This window comes from Oryzias latipes, chromosome 4 (assembly GCF_053564925.1).
Source record: "Oryzias latipes strain Hd-rR chromosome 4, Olatipes_Hd-rR_3.1".
In the NCBI taxonomy this organism is placed as follows: Eukaryota; Metazoa; Chordata; class Actinopteri; order Beloniformes; family Adrianichthyidae; genus Oryzias; species Oryzias latipes.
The window spans coordinates 30,852,282-30,871,742 of NC_136240.1; the positions used below are offsets into that span (position 1 = coordinate 30,852,282).

General features: G+C 39.4%; 1 protein-coding gene and 1 long non-coding RNA gene across 5 annotated transcripts in view; one reads left to right on the plus strand and one right to left on the minus strand.

Annotated features, from left to right (window-relative positions):
* The window catches only part of lpp (LIM domain containing preferred translocation partner in lipoma), a 193,302-nt gene that overhangs the window by 108,046 nt on the left and 65,795 nt on the right, over positions 1-19,461 (plus strand). For all 4 annotated transcript variants that reach the window (XM_078946278.1, XM_078946280.1, XM_078946279.1 and 1 more), the window contains one exon: positions 13,565-14,152. In XM_078946278.1, coding sequence (XP_078802404.1) covers positions 13,565-14,152 — 588 coding nt within the window. The remainder of the gene's footprint in view (positions 1-13,564; positions 14,153-19,461) is intronic.
* On the minus strand, positions 6,925-11,393 carry LOC110014977 (uncharacterized). Its single transcript, XR_013655630.1, has 3 exons — positions 11,209-11,393; positions 8,350-8,733; positions 6,925-8,257 (listed from the first exon to the last, which is right to left on the minus strand). It is a non-coding gene; the product is annotated as an uncharacterized LOC110014977 (long non-coding RNA).

Sequence of the window (19,461 nt, forward strand, 5' to 3'; positions counted from 1 at the left end):
AGAAAATCAACTTTAAAGAAAATCAGTGGAAGGGTTTTGGTGAGAAGTATAGATGAAGCATTGATGATCAAGTATTGATGATGGCAGTCAGTTATAGTGGTCTGAGAAAAAACAACAACATTCATTTACATGTCAATCACATAAATGCTTTAGTCACATGCACCCACACAGGGGGTTGACCCATATGGATGCTGTGGGTTCTTGGATCGTTCGGACCTGTGGAGGGTCGTAGACAGAAGCAGCTGCATCTTTAGGGAATTGGATTCGTTTCTTGCAGTTCCTTCGAGGCTCATACTGTCACCTTAAGGGATGTCATGAAAATGGAACGTACCATTGTTGTGTGTGTGTGGTAAGTTTATTGTGAAGTATTTGTAAGCATGATGCTACATGCACTTATAATGTAGAGAGGCTGTTATACACTGTGCTTACGCTGCACTCTAGTCGTTAGTTGGGTGCGAGTATCTGCTCCATAGTGACAGGGCACAAATGCTGCACACAAGGGGTGTGCAGGTGAAAACTACACTCTGATTCGTACAAGTGGTGCGCACTTATCACTTGAACAGCACTAACGGGTCCCATGTACAGTGCACAAGGTTCGGAGGGGTTAAAAGAATGAAAAATATATATGATGCACCTGGGTCTCCCCTACCTCCCGCTTTTTTCCTCTTTGCTTCTTGCATTTGTGTTTTCTTCCGACCTGTCGCCCAGAGAATGCCCTTAAAAAAAAATGTGCATGAACCTTTTTCCTCTATAGGCTCGTTAATCGATCTACGATCTTAAAATTTCATGCAGTGCACCTGCAATGCACATGTTGCCTATTTTTCACCCGCAGAGAACTCGTATCCACCCATAAGTGGGGTTGTGACTAAAACATCAAGAATTCTTAAATTCGAATGTATTAAAATGTTAAAAGGCTTTGTTGCTGTTTTATTAAAGTATATTAAGAAATATTTGCATAAAACGCAACTAGTAATGAAAATCTGAAGTCTTAATGTCAGGCATTTGTTTGAGATTTGTGACTCACCCTTGAATTGTACAGAATCGGCTGTGATAGGCTCCACCCCCCTGAATCAGACACAATCGGGAAACAGTTAAATGGATTCACCACAAGTTTGCATGTTCTCCTCTTGCGTGAGTGGGTTTTATTCGGGCACTCCGGCTTCCACCCACAGTCCTAAAACATGCTTCAGAGGTTAATGGGTTGGTCTAAATTGCCTCTGTGTGGATGTGAGTCTGTGTTGTTGTGTGGCCCTTTGATGGACTGTCCAGGGTGTACCCCAACTTCACCTGACCGTAGCTGGATAGGCTCCAGCAGCCTTGTGACCCTAAACAGGAATAAGCAGATATAGAAAATAGATTGATGGATTCATCGAGCAAAAAATAAAAACTTTCTAAACAACCCCCTTTTTCTTAAACACACAGTAAACTTATTAGGCCACACACAAAGTCAGTCTCTTTGAGTGTCTATCAGAAAATTGAATCCCTGATAACAAAATTCAAACAGCAATGAGGTAAACATCTGAAATATGCCACTTAAGTTGTTTAATGTTGTTTTTTTCCACGTACAGTCGGTGATGTCAAAGATTATTCGTCCAGTTTTAAATGTCTGTGGAGGATCTTTCTATTTTGTGGGGGGTTTTTCGGGCCAGTGCTCGTTTCGGTTATTACTGTCCCCATCTGAGCGGCTGTTGTAAGACCTGCTACTGGATTCAGAACAGGCTCATATGCCTAACACTGTAAAAGCCTTAAATGAGGATGATTAGAGGGGGAAGATCTTTATCGTCCATAGCCACCTAAGTCTTCAATTATTCAGAGCAGCTAAGTTGAAAGATTCGTTTTCTATTTGTTTCTGTTTTAGCATTACATAAAGATTTATCAATCATGTTATTTAATTTCCTGCACTCAATGAAATTATTTGAAAAATTCTAGGCTTGTAATTTATGAAAAGGCACAAGGCTGCTGCTGTTTAACAAGAGACACGGGATTGTCCGTGTGTATTTTTACTCTGATGTCTATTTTGTAATCTGTCATGTGCTCATGGTAAAAATTATTGAAGTCCACTGACAGTTTTGCTGAAGTTGGGCTTGAAATGCTGCTAAGATGGATCCCATCACATCAGTGCCGTGAGGAAGCCTGACTTCACATTGTTCCAGTCAAGCCGCGCAGAGATACCGCCGTCTCCCAACACACCGAGCTCTTCAGCTGGCACTCGCTGTCACAACACCACAGCTCGATGGGCCCTCCGCACTTCCTCCCAAGACCCTCTGACGGTGTCCTCTACTGAACAATCCGTGAAACTTCAGATCAAACAGTCCTCTGTTTTGAATTAAACATGTCTGAATAACTTGCAGCCACGGCTCTCCCGCCTCCAGCTTTTTGTGAGGTTTGGCGACTTCAGGGCCAGTGTTTCGGCCCTGAACTCAAGTCATACATGGCCTAATATGAGACTCCTGTTTCAATATTCATGTCTGGTATTATAATAAATCCTCCTGCTGATGTTAAGATGCAAGATATTTCATTCCATCAGCAAGGACACAAACAAGCCTCCCCTTGAGAGATTCCAGTGAATGGATTATGACAGAAATTTAATTAGGTTTTTTTTCAAACAAAAGTGAAGGCTAATGAACTTTCTGCAAAAATGCTGAAAATGAAACTGAAAATAGTTCTACGCTAACGTCTGAGATATGCTTACCATGTGTACGACATGTATACAATTTTCGTAAGTAATTTACAACTGCAAATCCTCCTGTCAGAGCAAGAAGTTTGCTTGTTTTGTGACCGCTTGCTTTGCAGGTGTGTGGTTTTTCCCCTGTTTCAGGAAAAAAGTCAAAATGCATTTATAGTTTGTAGGAATTTGAGGAAGGCTTGACAAATAGATTCAGTAGAACGATGGAACAGGGACATTCAATGACAGGAGATTTTTTTTCTCATGTTTTATGTCTCAAAAAGGAGCCAAATGGGCATGCTGGGATTTAGCCAGCCCCAATAAGAGGGGGAGGGAGAATATCGGGGCAGCAAGTCTGTATTATATCACTTCTAGCCCCTAAAATGCTTAGAATACCAAGCTATGATTATAGTAGTTCATCTATCCAGCTATCTTCTCCTTTGATTTATTTGATATGTCTTATATGTTTTATTTTGAATCCTCTTCCTGACACTAGAATCTGCTTTTACCGTGCTTGGGACAGTCACCAGAAGGAGACCAGTTTGTGCCCTGTTTAGGCTGCATTTAGGTTTTTTGTTTTTTCTTTCTATTTTTCTATTCATCCATCTTTACAATTTTTATGTCTTTCATTATTTTTCTTGCTTATTGCAAGTTTTTTTTGTAACAATTTATTTAATTTTGGATGTTTGCAGACCATTTCTTTTGACTGTCCCTGGATGTGTGTGTATGGGGGGGGGTGTACATAGATCAGAGTAAATTCAATATCCAGACAAATGTAGCTAATCGAGTAACAGTTAAGAGCAAACCTGTAATCTCCTCACCTCTTCCTTTTATCACCTCTTTGTGTTCTGACCTTTCACATGTAACATAATTGAACGTGTCATTTTCTTAGGCTGCAGCAGATTTTGGTCCGTTACCAAAACAGATTTTGGTAACGAAGTTTGGAAAAAATAAAACATTAGTTTACCATTTGCTCTGCCTCTTCTATTGATTTCTGTGAACCAGGCAAAAAGGAAAATGATTGTAAAATAAATTTGAACTCTTTCAAAAGTTTTGACCAGATTGAGCAGTGACTGTCTAACAAAGTGCATCTCATTAGTCTTCAGTTTAAGCTTAGAGGAGAAACCCTTCGATTTTCAGCAGTATTAGTGGTGGAGGATCAGTTGTCCAGCTTCCATTGCTTTCACATCCATGCTGTGAAAAGGCATTGGTATTTTCTCTAAAGGTCAAGGCCGCAGGCCGCTATTTTTGCAATTGATATTTTCTCTTTAGGTCTTTAGTGTCCGATTTTGTGTTCTTGTTTTGTTTTTTTCCTTCCCAATGTTATGAGTGACCCAGCGCTCCAGCCTTGTAATTAAAGGGCTCAGTGGTGTTAAACTCCTTCCTTGCAGTGTATTGTTTAAGCTTCTATTGTCTGAGCGCTTTGTTGCTGCATGCAGCAAGGTTGTTGCTGCAGTGCCGCTGGCATGCATATACCAGTCGGGCAGCAGGTTCTGAGTTTTGACAGGGGCAGCCAACTGTATGGAGAGGAGCATGCCTCTGGGGGCCCAGTGGCTTCCGTCAGTGTTTGTTAGTTGAAACTAAGCTGCACATGTATCACCCCTTTGTCTTTTATTTGCAGGGTGAACCAATGACAAATGTGGTTGGAGCCAGGAAGCTGTGACAGTAACCTGCCTCTTTGCATCACGTAGTCCCAGCAACAGTGCTAAAAGGCTTACCATCAGCTGCTGTCACTGCACATTATTCATCGATACAGCAACATGTGCGAGCGTACACAACACATGCAACACAAAGAGCTCATCCAGGCATCACAGCGTTTAGGATGAGCGCTGCTGGGACTTAGGGTCTCAGGGAGGCAGCATTTTACCTCCTGAAGTGAAAGGGTCACAAGTGCATGAGAACCCATTAGAATGAGTCAGAGATGTGTGGTGAGAGACGGCCTCAAGTTCAGCGGGAGCTGCATGAAACAATTAGTTTCTGCTGCGCAAGTCCTGCAAAAAAAAAAAAAAAAAAAACCCAACACATTTGTCTCGTTTGCAAAGATCGCCTGCAGAAGCGTCAGCATCAGTGACTCACTGACTCTTACTTTACTTTGCAGTAGCTCTGAAAATTTTTGTTTCAGTTGCATCATTTAGTAATACGGCTTATTTTGTATGATGTTGTTACATCATCCAGGAAATGTTCAATATTTTTCTCCCCCCAGAAACCCCTTCATAAAGTAACTATATAAGTGAATTTCAAGATGAACTCTTTATATCCAACTGCATTGTCCCTGCCTGCTTTGGTGAATTTGTGCATCGTGCTACTATTTAAGGATTGTGGAGAACTAATTTGTGTCCTCATCTTATTTATTTATTTCTTTATTACACAAAAGGATCAGCACTCTGACCTCAAGTTTGGGTTTATAACAGAAGTGGAGCCGGGTCAGTTCACAAGGAAACCACTAGGGTCTTTCTCCACAAACAAGTCAGTCCCCATCTATTACAAAACGGGACACATTTACGACAGAAATAATACTTTTCTGAGCATAGTTCCGAAAAACAAATTTATCTCTTTGAGTGTAGCCTATTTTTTGACCATAAGGCGCACTTAAAATCCCTTAAGTCCCGGTCCTGTTAACTTTTGATCTATTGCCAAAGTGTTCCCTGTGCATTCCCGATGAAATGAATGTGAGTAGCACTAAATATACATTTTTACTTGTAGTACTTTATCTTGTGTGAATGTAGTGTTTTTTAATTGTTGCTGAAGAACTTTGGTCCATTCTTCTTCACACTATTTGGACTTTGGTATTTCTGGTTTCTCTGGAAAAAAGGGAAACAATTCCCTAACAGCCTATCTTTCAAAACCTTTATCGTGGCGTCAGGATGGGACTCTCATTGAAAGAGAGTCCCATCTCATCAAAGATTGTAAAGCACTTCGCCACTGGGCTCTAGAGCAGTGGAGACACCTTCTCTGGAGAGATGAATCACATTTTTTATCTGGCATTCTGATGGATAAGTCTGAGTTTGGAGGTTGCCAGGAGAACGGTATATTTCAGACTGCATTGTGCCGAGTGGGAAATTTGGTGGAGGAGGAATTATGGTGTGGGCATGGCCCCTTAGTTCCAGTGAAAGGAACTCTGAATGCTTCAGGATACCAAAACATTTTGGACAATTCCATGCTCCCAACCTTGTGGGAACAGGTTGGGCGGGGCCCTTCCTCTTCCAACATGACTGTGCACTGGTGCACAAAGAAAGGTCCATGTAGACATGGATGGCAGTCTGGTGTGGATAAACTTGACTGGCCTGCACTGAGTCCTGACCTGAACCCCATAGAAGTCCTTTGGGATGAATTCGAGTGGAGACTGAGAGTCAGGCCTTCTCCACCAACATCAGTGTATGAACTCACCAATGAGCTAAATGGTAAAAACAAATCCTAGAAACACACTTCTCAACCTTGTGGACAGCCTTCCCAGAAGAGTTGAAGCTGTAAATGCTGCAAGAGGTGGACCAACATCATACTGAACTCTATGGGTTAGAAATGGGACAGTACTTCAGTTCATATGTGAGTCAAGGCAGGTGAGTGCTTACTTTTGGTAATATAGTGTATGTCCTAGAAAAAGACTATGGTCTTCTGTTTATGTCTGAAAACAGCATAATCGTAATTAAAATACCTTTGGCAACAAGAACCGATGTGTGTGGATGCTGAAATCATGGATCCATCTGACAACACTTCTGCTTCAACAGAGCTCTGCACATCTAATTATCAGTTTATTTAGTGGTTGAAGTGAACAACCTCTGTCTGCAGCTGACCCTCTTAAATCAAATGAAAGCTGTAAAACAACACTTGAGGTTTTGCAAAATTTTGCTTTGTTCAGATTGACACACTGCTGAGGTTTAATTTGCTAATTAATTGCTTATTGTTTTGCATTTTTTTCATCTCTTTAATTCAACCAATTCTTTATGAAAAAGAGAATTCTTAGTTTTGTACAGTCCTGACCAGTTTTCTTTTTACAAACTGTATTTGCTCAAAAACAAACACTTGATTTCTAGTTAGATGTAGCAATAGAGATATATTACACAAACATCTGTGTAAATTCATATCCATCTATATTTATTATATACATAATATGAAATTTATTGAAATATAAAAGTTTAATAAAGGTTATTTTTTATTGTTAATCTTAGAAATGAGCCAAAATGATAAAACGAAATAATGAAAAAAAGGCTCCCACACAGGCATCAGACACCACCTGCAAATTAAGAGGAAAATCCTAAACATCTATTTCAGCCTTTATTTGAAACGCTTCTCATCTATATTCATTTTTCCCCTGACAAGGTTTTCTGCATGCAGCTGTGTCTGCATGAATGCCTCACTTGGGGATTCCTCATTGCCCAATGTCTGAATGTAGAAATGGAGGAATGCAAATGGACAGAGGAGCTTCCAGTTGAGAGAAACTAAGTTTTATAAATAGGAAGCGGGAGAAAGTTTAGAGAGGAGTATCGGAGGGCTTAGATGAGTCGAAAAAGACACCACTAGAACTTCTTCTTCTTGAGGGGTTTTCCCGAAGCTTTGCTGAAAAAAAAAGAAAGAAAATCCCCCTCCCTTGTGGTTTGAAATGCAAAGTTAACAGTTTTACTCAGCCCCCTCCGAGGCGTGTATAGTCTCTCCTAATCTTTTTTAATGTGTCAAAAGGCTTTCTTGAGTCTCTGTGAAATTTCACACTTAAGTTGTTTGCAAAGTCAGTCTGCATCATGGTGTGGAGTGAGGGTTAACTTTTGTGATGGGGGGTTTGTGCAAACTTTCATAAACTGGGTGTTTGTGGAAGGAGGAAATATTAAAGGTGTATAGCAGAAGGTTTCAGACTGATGGTGCAGGATGGCTTTCAGGAAAAAAATGTATAAAAGGACATCTGAAATAGAGTTTATATTAGTGGAGATATTTTTTAAAGGTTTTTAACAGCTGAACGTTGAATCAACTCTGAGTTTAGTTGCTAAAAGAATTACGGTATGCCATTGTCAAAATTTAGTGTTTCTTCCCATGACGATCAAAGCAGATGGGTTTGGCTGTTTGTCAAAAAAAAAAAAAATTCCAGCCAATCAAATCCTGGAATCAACTTCATTTAATGCATTTTTATTTTTCCCGTTATTCTACCTAAAATGCTGCAGCAAACAACCTGCTGATGTAAATACCAACTACTTCCTGATTCCACGTGCACTGATTGCTGATTGTAATTGGGTCAAAGTTGGAAACCAACTATACTTTGAACGATTTGGTATAAAATAAAGTAAAACAAAAAACTGTTTATACTCCAACAGTGAAATAAGAATGATTCAAATGGACATTTTTAAAACAGATTAAATTAAATTGTACTTTTTTTCAGCTTGATCTTTGGTCTTGGCCTTTTGGGAGCCGGTTTAGCTCGTGCTGGTTGGCAGTGCCTTCCGTCCGTGAAACCAGGGTTCGAATCCAGGCTGCTCCCTGTTCCCTTCTCTACTTCTGTGCCGGTCCCAAGCCCGGTTGCTTTGAGAGGGCTGCGTCAGGAAGGGAACTTTGCCAAGATTACCAGTAGAAGACCTTTGGACTTCTACTCATTCATAGTTTCTTTTTTGCCTGGAGGAACGTTTTATGTTGTTCAATACACTCTTGCAGAAGAAATTGAATGGATGCATAAATCAATGCAGTCACAAAAAACTACATCCCACCTCCTGTTGTCTTATCACAGCCCACTAAAAAGAGATGAAGGTCGTCCAACGTTCACTTTAGGTCTTGTCTATCTGACCTGATGTCAGTGAGCTCTCCCCAGCAGATGGGCAGTTTCTGTGACCGGGCCGGGCTTCAACACCTCAGGAACCACACTACGAATCAATACAGGCGCTTTTCAGCACTCTTTTGACACACATTTTCTAAAGCCTGAATATTGTTACTTGGGGAAAAAAAGTTGTTTTTATTCTTGTTGGGATGTGACTGTCCTTTGATTCTTCTTGTGACTTCAGTTACTTAACTTTCTTCTCTGATGGTCAAATGCTCAATCTTTTCCTTCCAAAGTGGGAGTAGATCTATGTCCCTTTATGGTTCCTGCAGGGCACCTAATAAAAGAAAAGCATTTACTCCTTTTATTCACTCATGCATTTATGAATATTCAACTGTTAATAACTGTCTGCACCTGCTCCCATCAATGTCATAATAAACTGGTGAGATTGGAGATGAGGTGAAGATTCATAGACATTTTTAAGAAGTTATAAGATGGAAAACCTCCCAACAGAACTCTTAATTTTAATAAAACAAAATTACTCACTGATTGATGTTTGAAAACTGTTTTAAAAAACTGACATTATTGTCAAAGCGATTTCTTTTTCTTACTGGAAAACTGGCTTTTTCAGGTTAAACACTTCTTTTTTGTTTTTTTCAAAACCAAAAGTGGTGTGATTTGACCAAAATAGATTTTTAAAATATGTTACCATTTGTCAAAAACATTGACCTTTAGCTACAAGAAAAACATAGAGTTTTGTAATTAAAAAAAAAGTTTTGGAAAAATATACAGTTTTTGATGAATGATATCTAGATATCTAGCTTTCCAACAGTCCTCCTTTGAATCTACCATGAAACATTTGGTAAATGTCAAATGTTTTCCCCGTCTTGAGCTCTTCAAGTGTGACGCTTTTGGCTTCACTCAGCTTTGAAATGAATTGTTTGTCATTCAAAGTCCGGCTCAGTAGATGTCTAGGGCATACTGGTGTAGCTTTTTTTATTTTATACTTTTCCAACCTTCCAACATGGTGATGTCACTTTTTACTAAGGTTAGAATAGGAATCAGATTTATTGATGGCGCCATCTATCACTGAGATTTTTCTAATGTTTAATGAAATTTGATTAATTCACCAAAAGACGTCTAAATGTAAACACGCACTCGATCTGCCACCTTCAAAATTCATTTTTTCGAACAGTCTGTCTCAGTGTCTTTGCATTGTACTCTATTAGGACTAATATTATGGTTTGAGTGAATTCTCGATTCTGATTGGCTGCTGTGTGTGCATTAAAAAGTGATAACGCACAGTGAAAACCTCAGACCTAAAAAATAAGTTCTGGTCACATATTTTAAATGTTCCATATCAATGCTCTGGCTTCTTTAAAACAAACTTTAGCTTCATCATCTGGACAAAGACAAGCGGTAAGAGGTGAACTTTCTCTCTGAACTGATGCTATATTCAAGCTTTTCTGACGATTAGCATATATTTCACTTTCCTTTGATGCCTGCTCAGTAGGGTGTTGTCATGCCGCACCACGTAACAAATAGTCTGCTTTTTGTGAAAAAAAAAAAAAAGCGATCAAAACTGAAAAAAAAAACAAGAATAAAGAACTAAAAACTTTTTTTTTCTTCTATAAGTGACCATGGTCTAAGCAGGATAATGGCCTTCAATGTGTGCATTATCGGAAATTAAGGTACTTTACAGAAAAAGCCATCCGACGCAAAGTGGAGGACGGTTCAGGCTTCTATGTCATGCGTTAATTTCTGAAAATGCTCATTTCGTCAGCCATTATTCCTTAAATGTACAGTTTTATTTCTATATAAATGCTCAGTCTTGTGGGTCTGTCTTTTTGAAATTATTACATGGCAGCTTGAGGGCGAACCATTTATATTTTACTTTTGTTTACATTTGTAAAATTGCTTATCACCCACTTGACCACTCAAACTGTATTTAGTTCTTTTGGATACATATTGAAGTATGTTTTGTTCAGACTTTGCACATTTCAATAGTTTCAACGCCTTCAGAAAGAGGTGTATCTATTCTCCTAATGTAATTTGTGGAAAACGTACCATGACAGCGTAATTATTTTGAGGGCTTCAATTTGCATTTCCAGCGCTCTGCAAACTAAATGCTTCTGTTAGGCCTTAAAGATAAATTAATAATCTGGAGTATTTAAAAGCCATGAAACATTTAAATGAAGTAATATCACTTCCTGAAGGGCATAGTGGAGCTGTTGCCTTACATGTGCACGCAGACACACTTTTTAAATAAACATCACCCCTAATCGCTGAGACAGAAATCAAGAGCGGGAGCAGACTGTATTTTCTGGAGCTTTTAATAGTTCCTTTGGGGCTCACCCTCTGATATAGATGAGATGGGATTTAGAGAAAGTTGACGCTTTTACCAAAACTTGGAGTTTCTTTTCGTCTCATCTTATTAGGATGATTGCAGCGCTCTGTAATTCTTCACCAAAAACATTACTCCATGAGTGTTATTTTTTTGTTTTTTGTTTTAACAGATTAAAAGAGGGCTTACAAGGGGAGCGCAGCAGTGCAGGAAAACATTTGAGAGGTTTATTCGCAGCAGGCTTTGATCACCTGAAAGCAGAAATCAATGGGAAATGTTTCTCTGCCCCATTTTGGAAGACTACAAGTGTTCGTTTTTTGTTCCGCAGTGCTGCAAATTTAGTAATTGAATGATTTTTGGCTTCAGGCAGTAACCTAATAAGGCCATCCAAGGTTAATGATAGACCTTTTTTAGAAAGGCTGAACGTCTGACACCAATATGTAGTAGTGAAAAACAATTATTACTTACATGAAAGACGCTGGGGGCAGACGCCTCTGACATCTCATTGTCTATTATTGTCTGTCATTAGCAGCTCTGTTTTGAAACGGTTCAGCCTGCGTATCTGATGCTGCCACTGGACATTAGATGGAGAGGCTTGTCTTTCAGACAGAAGGATAGATCCCTGTGCAACAGTCGCCTCTTCCCAGGAACACCTGCGCCACAAATATCAGTGATTTAACATCTTCCCCATGCCAGCAGCTGGAGTCAGCACAAATGTCATTTGCCATTGCCAATCTGCTGTCATGCAAGCCTTTGCCAAGCAATTTATCGCCTACCCTCATGCTTTATTAGCCATAGATTACAGATGGTTGTGGACAGCGCGGAACTTCTGCTGTCGAGGGAGGCAGGATGAAATATACTTCAGGACAGAAATACACCTTCACTTTTGTGAGAGTCTAAATTTCCTCTGCTGCATTTTTAAAGTAGGCCTTCGGACTCATATCTTGATTTCTGGAATGAAATATTAAATCAGGTCAATGTTTTCATCAAAGAAAGCTGTTTCATCTGTATTGCTTTTGTCATGGAGGCATCATAAGGCATTTGGTAAAGATGATTTCACAAGACCTTTTCCATCACATTGACTGTAAATGAGAACTGGACTGAGTGACCCCCTCCCCCATCGCTTTTCAAATAGGAAGTACCCGCTGGTTTCAAGAAACTAAAATCCCTTGGACTTCTCTAGAGAAATGAATAACTACTACTCGGTCATATTTGTCAGAATAACCTACAATTTTTTGTTGGTACTAATTTTGTTCATGGTACTTTTTCTTTGTTGCAAGTTGTTCTAGTTATAAACTGGCCATTTAGATGCCTCAGTCTAAGGCTACGTTCACACTGCAGGGCTTAATGCTCAATTCGGATTTTTTGAAAAAATCCGAATTGTTTGCTAGACCGTTCACATTTCCAAGTAAATCCGAACTTTTGTGATCTCCAGTGTGACCGTGACACGACCCAAACGAGACCCGCATGTGCAGAAGCCAGAAGAATACTCAATGGTGAACGTCACTTGTTGTTTGCGGAGCAAACGTTAACAATGGATGTCAACAACAGTGTTGTCAAAAGCGGAGCTCTTTTTGTAATATTAAATTTATTTTCACGAAGGAGCAGCACAATTACAATCTTCTCATTTTAAGAAGGCAATGGAGTCGGGATCGTCTGTACCCACTGTTGTGGAATGGAAATGTGTATGTGTTGGAGCCGCTCGCCCGCGTGTGTGCAAGCGCGTGCCGCGATAGAGAATAGGGGGGGCGCAGTGTGTGCGCGCATTCACGTTGTGTGTTACGGAGGACGGTAATAAAAGAAGGTTTCCCCCAAAATAAATGCTATGGACTCTTTATTAACCCGTTCTGGAGAATCTAAGGATCAGAACAGGGAGGAGGAGGAGGATCGCCTCGGGTCCCCCGCGCTTGAGCACGGTCAAAGGGGAGAAAGAAAAAAAAGTTATCGCGGGAAAGGTTCAACACCACGCTCTGCCATTTATCTGGAAATTTTTTCAAAAACCGCCCAGTTGCAATAAGAGCCCTGGAGTTTGGCCTGAAAAGAGCGATCAGCCCAAATATTAATCCAATAGGGGATCTCGCTTCCCTTCCACTGACTGATCTCAGCAGCATCGTCCACCATGGTTGATGTTTACGTTCTCGTTCCCGCCTACTTCAACGCAAAATGATGACGTTTGTTGCGTGTCGATGACGTACAGTTCGGAATCAAGTCGCCTGGCCGGTCAGACGGCGGTCGCAATTGAAAAGAACAGCTACAATTCGGAATCAGGCCGGCAAACCCACGGGGCCTGGGTCGCAATTGAAAAGATCGGATCTGTGTCATTCAGACTGTCATGAAAAGATCGGAATTGGGCCGCTTAGGGGCAAAAAATTCGGAATTGGGTCGTTTCAGCCTGCAGTGTGAACGTAGCCTAAGTATGTGGTTCTTATGTCAAACATTCTTTCAAGTGGTAGGGGTGTGAACCTCCAACAAGCTCCCTCCTGATTGTTGACTCAAACCAATCACTGCTTACTGATGACGTCAAGCTTCAACGTGGTGATGTCAATATCATGAGAAAACAGCAACTAAATTGAGTCATTTCCTATGTCGTCGGTGATGTCACACTCACTCGGTTCAGGTCTCAAATACGGGCAGTGGTCCAAAATCAACTCACTTCAGAAGGACCTCTATAATCTGTCAACCAAAATATTCTCTTCTTCATGTTCTCTGTAAGCAATAGGACTTATTTCTCATAAGTCATTCTCATGAAAGAAAAAAAAACTGTTACATTGATTTTTATTTGTAACCAAGATACATTTTCCCCCCTCTATTTGCTATTTTGCAGAATCCTGTTTCCTCACAGAGCTCCACCCCCAGTGCCCCAGTAACTGGGTATAAACGGATGATTATTCCACCTCATCCACCTTTGACTGCCACCAAGAGGTCTACACCTAAACCCCAGGCTCCAGGAGGAGTGTCCTCTATCCCACCATCTTCTGCTAGCCCAATGGCCAAACCCCAATCCCATATGGCTCCCCAGCCCATTCCAGCTTCGTACACCACTGCATCAACCCCAAGTCAACCCACATTTAACGTCCAGGTGAGATCTGCCCAACCCGGCCCGCAGCATCAAGCCCCAGCTGGGCAGCATTTTGGCCAACAGCCGATTCGCAGTCCCGCACAGGTGCAATACATGCCTGCCCAGCCCAAAGGTCCTGACTTTGCTTATGGACCGCCGCAGCCTGGCTTCTCTCCAATGATGTATCCAGAACAACAATATCTGGGAGCACCGCAAGGAGGTGGATTGAGTACAGGAAGATCTGACCCCGTCCTGAGTCAAGGCTACCAGCCTCCAGGCCCCAAGAAGACCTACATCACAGATGTTCCTCCAAGCTTAGCCCCATTCACCTCTGGACCAAGTGTTCCACCAAAAGTAAGGAGATTTTTCCTTTCTTGTTATTAATGATAACAGTCCAATAATTCTTAGACGGCATTTCCAAATCATAAAAAGATAATCAAACTAACGAATCTTTTTTCTTCTTATGGCCTGACGTGTTGACATTAGGTTGAGTGTGCAGTTGTCCTTTATCTTCATCAAGATCGGACAGTTCTGATGTGTTTCTACCTCTGATTTATTTTCTAAAGTACATCTCCCCCCGTTTAACGTGGGTGTTTTGTATTAAACGTAATTGGTGAAATCTGTGAATGACAGTTACAGATGTTTTAAGTCTGTAAAATCCCTCAATGCACACTTGATAGAATTTTCTCAGATAGGCATGAACATGTTCACACTTTTCTCTTGCCTAAACTCTTTGAAAGGTTAATCCTTTGCAGAAAAAAAATTCCAGTATTATTGTCAGATAAATGCATCTAGACATTAAAGAAAAAGACAAGTAGAAACAACAAACCACAACAAGAATCAAGTTTCATATGCACAAGGGAGAAAAGCAAGTGTGACAGAAGACGTCCACCACGCTTCTCAAAGTGTCTGCCTCTCCCAGTGCTCCTTTTATTAAGAATTCAAGTAGGATGCTACAATTTCCAAACAAAGAGCTATTGGTAACACTTTATTTTACAGTACAGTACTTACAGTGTTCTTAAGTGGTATTTACATGGTACTTACATGGTACTTACATGGTATGGTCCGCGGTAGCGCCTGCGGACCATACCATTTACATGGTACTTATAGTGCAACTACTGGGTACTTTTTATGGAATTTATTGGGTACTTGCAGGGTGTTTACATGTTACTTTTTAATGGGACTTACTAGGTAGTTTTTTGTGTCTTCTCTGTACTTACATGGTACTTGCTGTGTATTTATGTAGTACTATATGGTTCAAAATTAAGTGGTACATACTGGGTATTTGTAATATACTTACTGGGTATTTACATTGTGTATAACAGTGTCTTTTGTGGTACTTACCACATGTAAGAACAAGGTAAGTACAAATAAAGTACCTTGACCTTTAGGTCTGCACTTGTTGTATGTTTCATGGTAATTACCATGAATTTACCACAGGAACTACCCCTTAAGTACAATGAAACTGGACCGTAAAAGAAAGTTAGCCCTATTTCCACTCTATTACTTGGTACTTTCAGTAGTAAATACTGGGTATGTTCACTTGAATATTACTTGGTACTTACCCCTTAAGTTTAATGAAACTGGACTGTAAAAGAAAGTCAGCCCTATTTCCACTCTATTACTTGGTACTTTCAGTAGTAAATGCTGGATATGTTGACCTTACCAGATGAGACAATGCTAACTTGTTGGTAAAGGTGAAGTGACTGCATTGTAAAAACATATTCTGGCCTGATTACTTCTTGTCTTGTGGCAAATTTAAAGAGTAACAAGACAACAGTGAAAAGAACAATCTTGAGTATGATACACTTCTGCAGCATTAAAAGTGTCATCACAATGAAATTTGTTTTTAAGTTCTCAACAAAACAGTAAAAAGAAGCATTCCAAAGAACAGATTTTTTTTCATATTATTTATCTTTTCTTCCAGCCGAAGTCATTTCTGTAATAATTCAGTCAAATCTATTGTATTGTTGTCTATATTACACTGGTGACATGAGAGGGTTGTGCTTTTTGTCAGTCGAAATTCCTTCAGCAAAGTTTGGTAACACTGCAGGACTTCTTCAGGGTTTGTAACTACACGAAAAATCACAATACAAGCTCAAATGAACATAAAAAGCATAATGACTGATGAAATACAAAGTATATTTTAGTTATTTAATCATCTTTGTAATGAGTTTGATAAATCTCTGTGAATTCTTTATTGCTTTGACTGCAATGCTTTAAATCACTCAATTATCCTCATATATAAACATGGTAGATTATTCACAACTTCACTTTTTTGATGAAGTACAAAGTATATTGTAGTTACATTAAACAAAAACAACAAAAAAGAAAATAAAGGGGGAAAAAAATCAAAATTGCAATCAAAAAAATCTAATTTGCTTAGACAAAGAATTACAAAAGTAATGTTTTAATAGGCAATTGCTTCATATTTCTTCTTTATAAATAGTATTTGCACCTACAATTTGCATTAACATAAAACACATGGCAGTGTAAAAAGAAAATGCTCTAAAAATAAAAACAGTGAGTTACCTTCACTGTTGGGTGGTATTGTTGTTTCTATCATATTTGAAAAAAAATAAACAACATGGTTGTTTTGTATGAAAAAATAAAACAACAACGCAGATCTATTGTAATAAAACAACAAAACATATGTTTTCAGTAAGAACTCTTGTAATAGAAACCCACTGTACTGAAAGGATTTACAAAATAATGTCATCCCTTACAACAGAATAGTGTATGCCACTGAGAGAACTATTCTAATCTCAATTTATCCAGCCTTCAACAATCTCTGGAAAGTGGAAAACCCTTGAGTTTTGTTTAATTCAAGGATTTTATGCTGGTTCGAAATACAAACTGGGCCTCCTTGCCTTAGGGAATCACTCATCAAGGACTGTACTTTACTAAATACAAATTAGCTTCAACAGTGCAGCAAGTATCTTAAAAATAAATCTAATTAGAATTTTTAAGACAAAAGTCTACATTTTGCTTGAAAAGCTCACTTTGGTCCCAGTATGAAGCATTATTAGCAAAACAAAAGGTGGCGTTTAATGGATTTGTGAGCATCTCTCTTTGATTTCAGATGAAAGCAAAGAGCTAATTTGGTAGTCATGGCTCAGAATATATATATATATATATATATATATATATATATATATATATATATATATATATATATATATATATATATATATATATATATATATTTCAAAGAAATACTGAAGCAAAGTGACGGCCTCTGTGCCATCAGCGACCCTTAAATCCTCTAAAGGAATATAAAGAAAATGATGTTTGACTCGTGTTTGCCCCAACTCTTATCAAATATTTACATCTGGGCCATAGTTCATAATCTGTGTTGTATATGGCAGATCTTTAATGTGAAAAAACCCCTACAAATTATAAAAGACAGATTATAATACGCACTAAATCTGTCAACTCTGCATTTGTGATCACCGCTCTGCTTGACCCAGTGTCACGCCATGTTTAGAGTTTTTTCTAAAAAGTGTGAAATCTTCTTAAACAGAGCAGGCTGTGACCATGTTGATCTGTTGTGTTAAAAAAACGAAGACATGGTCAATTAAAATGGCTGATTTAAATATTTGTCAGAAACATCCGAAATTGGTTTTGCCGAGTGAATGGTGACTTTATGTAACAGCCAGGATTTTGTCAGCTGCAAACCATGACTTTGATTGAAGACTTTATTAAAGAGATCAGTTCACATAATTGAGTGTATTTATGGAAGGTCAGCTTCATTAGAAGTCTGGTTGCAGCGAAATTGTGCAATGTCGACTGGTTCTGATCTGACTGCTTTCTTCATGCCCTCAATTTCAACTCATGTTATCCTGTGCCTTCCAAATGCCCAATCTACCCAACACACCCTGCCACACATGTAGAGGAAAGGTACAAGAGCAGTCAAGTCACTGCAAGGGTGCTTAATTTCCCAAATCTACAAGTGTGTGATCTCTTCTGTTGTTCAACAGATTAACAGATTTCATGGCTGCCGGTTAACATACTAGTTTCCACGAGTCTCTCCATCTTTCCCGAAACCAGCAGAAAGCTAAGCTGGATGATAGCACGTGTTACAACTTGAGCCTGAGTGACGTTTGACAGAGGAGGATTATTTTGAACCGCTCAATCCCTGCAGCCTGTAAAAGTCCCCTCGAAGGTCAACAATGTTTTCAGCTGTCAAACATGTTTAAATAAGTTGACATCTTTCTGCCTTCCAGTTTTGGCCACTCTGCCTTTTGACCTGCGCGTGAACATTTGCATATGGTGGCCTCGGGATGTGTCAAAACGAAAAATCTTTTTGGAGCGTAAACATTAGCCCACTCTTAAAGCTAATTGCATTGTAGGCCAACTGGGTTGGGAGTATTGATGCAGCTCTCTTATCATTTCATTTCTCATATTTTGTTCACTCGTATGCGTCATAGTGTACAACTAAATTGGAAAACATAATTTTGTTTTGTTTATTAGCCCATCATGGCTGTTTTGCCCCTCAGTTTATTTAGATATCTGTGAAATAACAACTATAGACAAACACATGGAAGTCCTGGAACTAAATTAAAGTAACATCTTTACGACTTTTGGGACCCGTTTTGATGTTCAAACTCACCTGTCAAACGGATATGATTTCACTCTAAATAACTACATTTTGTTCTGCAACTTTGTCCGCAGCTATAAAACTATGCATTGAGACATGCAGACTGCCTCTAAGCACACTTGAAGAAATAAGCTGCTCTTCGAAGCTCAGTGCTTTCAAATGTGGTAGGATGCCAGCTGTGCAACAAGTCCAGTTAGGACATTTGAACACTGTATTGTCCATAGTCAACTGTCAGTAGTGATGTAACAAAGTGGCAGTACCACAAGCGTTCAGGTCCCATCCTCTCTGCAGTGTCAAACACCTACATCCAGACTACATGTGGCCTTCAGATAAACTGATGGTTATCAGACATCAACAAATACAACACAAAGATGCAGTTGTGTTATGCAACCACTGGACCCTTGAGCAATGGAGGCGCATTCTCTTGAGGGAAAAAATCTAGCTACCTGGCAATCTGATGGAGGAGTCTGGGTATGGAAGTTTGAAAGAAGACAGTACTTGTCCGATTTCTTTGGACCACAGGGGTTTGTGGTGTAGAGGTATTTCTTCAAGATCCTTAGTTGCTGTGGAAAACGGATTTCTTCAGGATTAAACAAAGATTTTTGACAACTCCATGCTTCTAATTTTGCTGTAACAGTTTTGGGATGGCCTCTTCCTGTTTCATAATGAGGTCCATAAAGACATGCAGGCTTGAAAGAACCGGATTGACCTAAGTCAGATGAAATGGAATATAGACTGTGATCTAGGCCTCCTCATCAAACATTAGTGCCTAGTTTTAGAAATGTGCTACAAGAAGACTAGTCAAACATTCATGGGAGCACTAACCCAAACCTTGAAGAAAGGCTTCATATAATAGTTGACACTTACATTGTATATCTGTAGCTGTGGGCTGTGAGTTCCTCATAGAATACATTATTTTAAAAATGGCAGATAACTGACTGGTTCTTTGCTATTTCTAAATCCCTGAGATCCACAACCAAATGCTGGTATAATGTTACACAGATCCACAAAGGATTTTCTTCATATTTCTAACTTTTAGGATAGAAAAGAGGGAAAACAATTA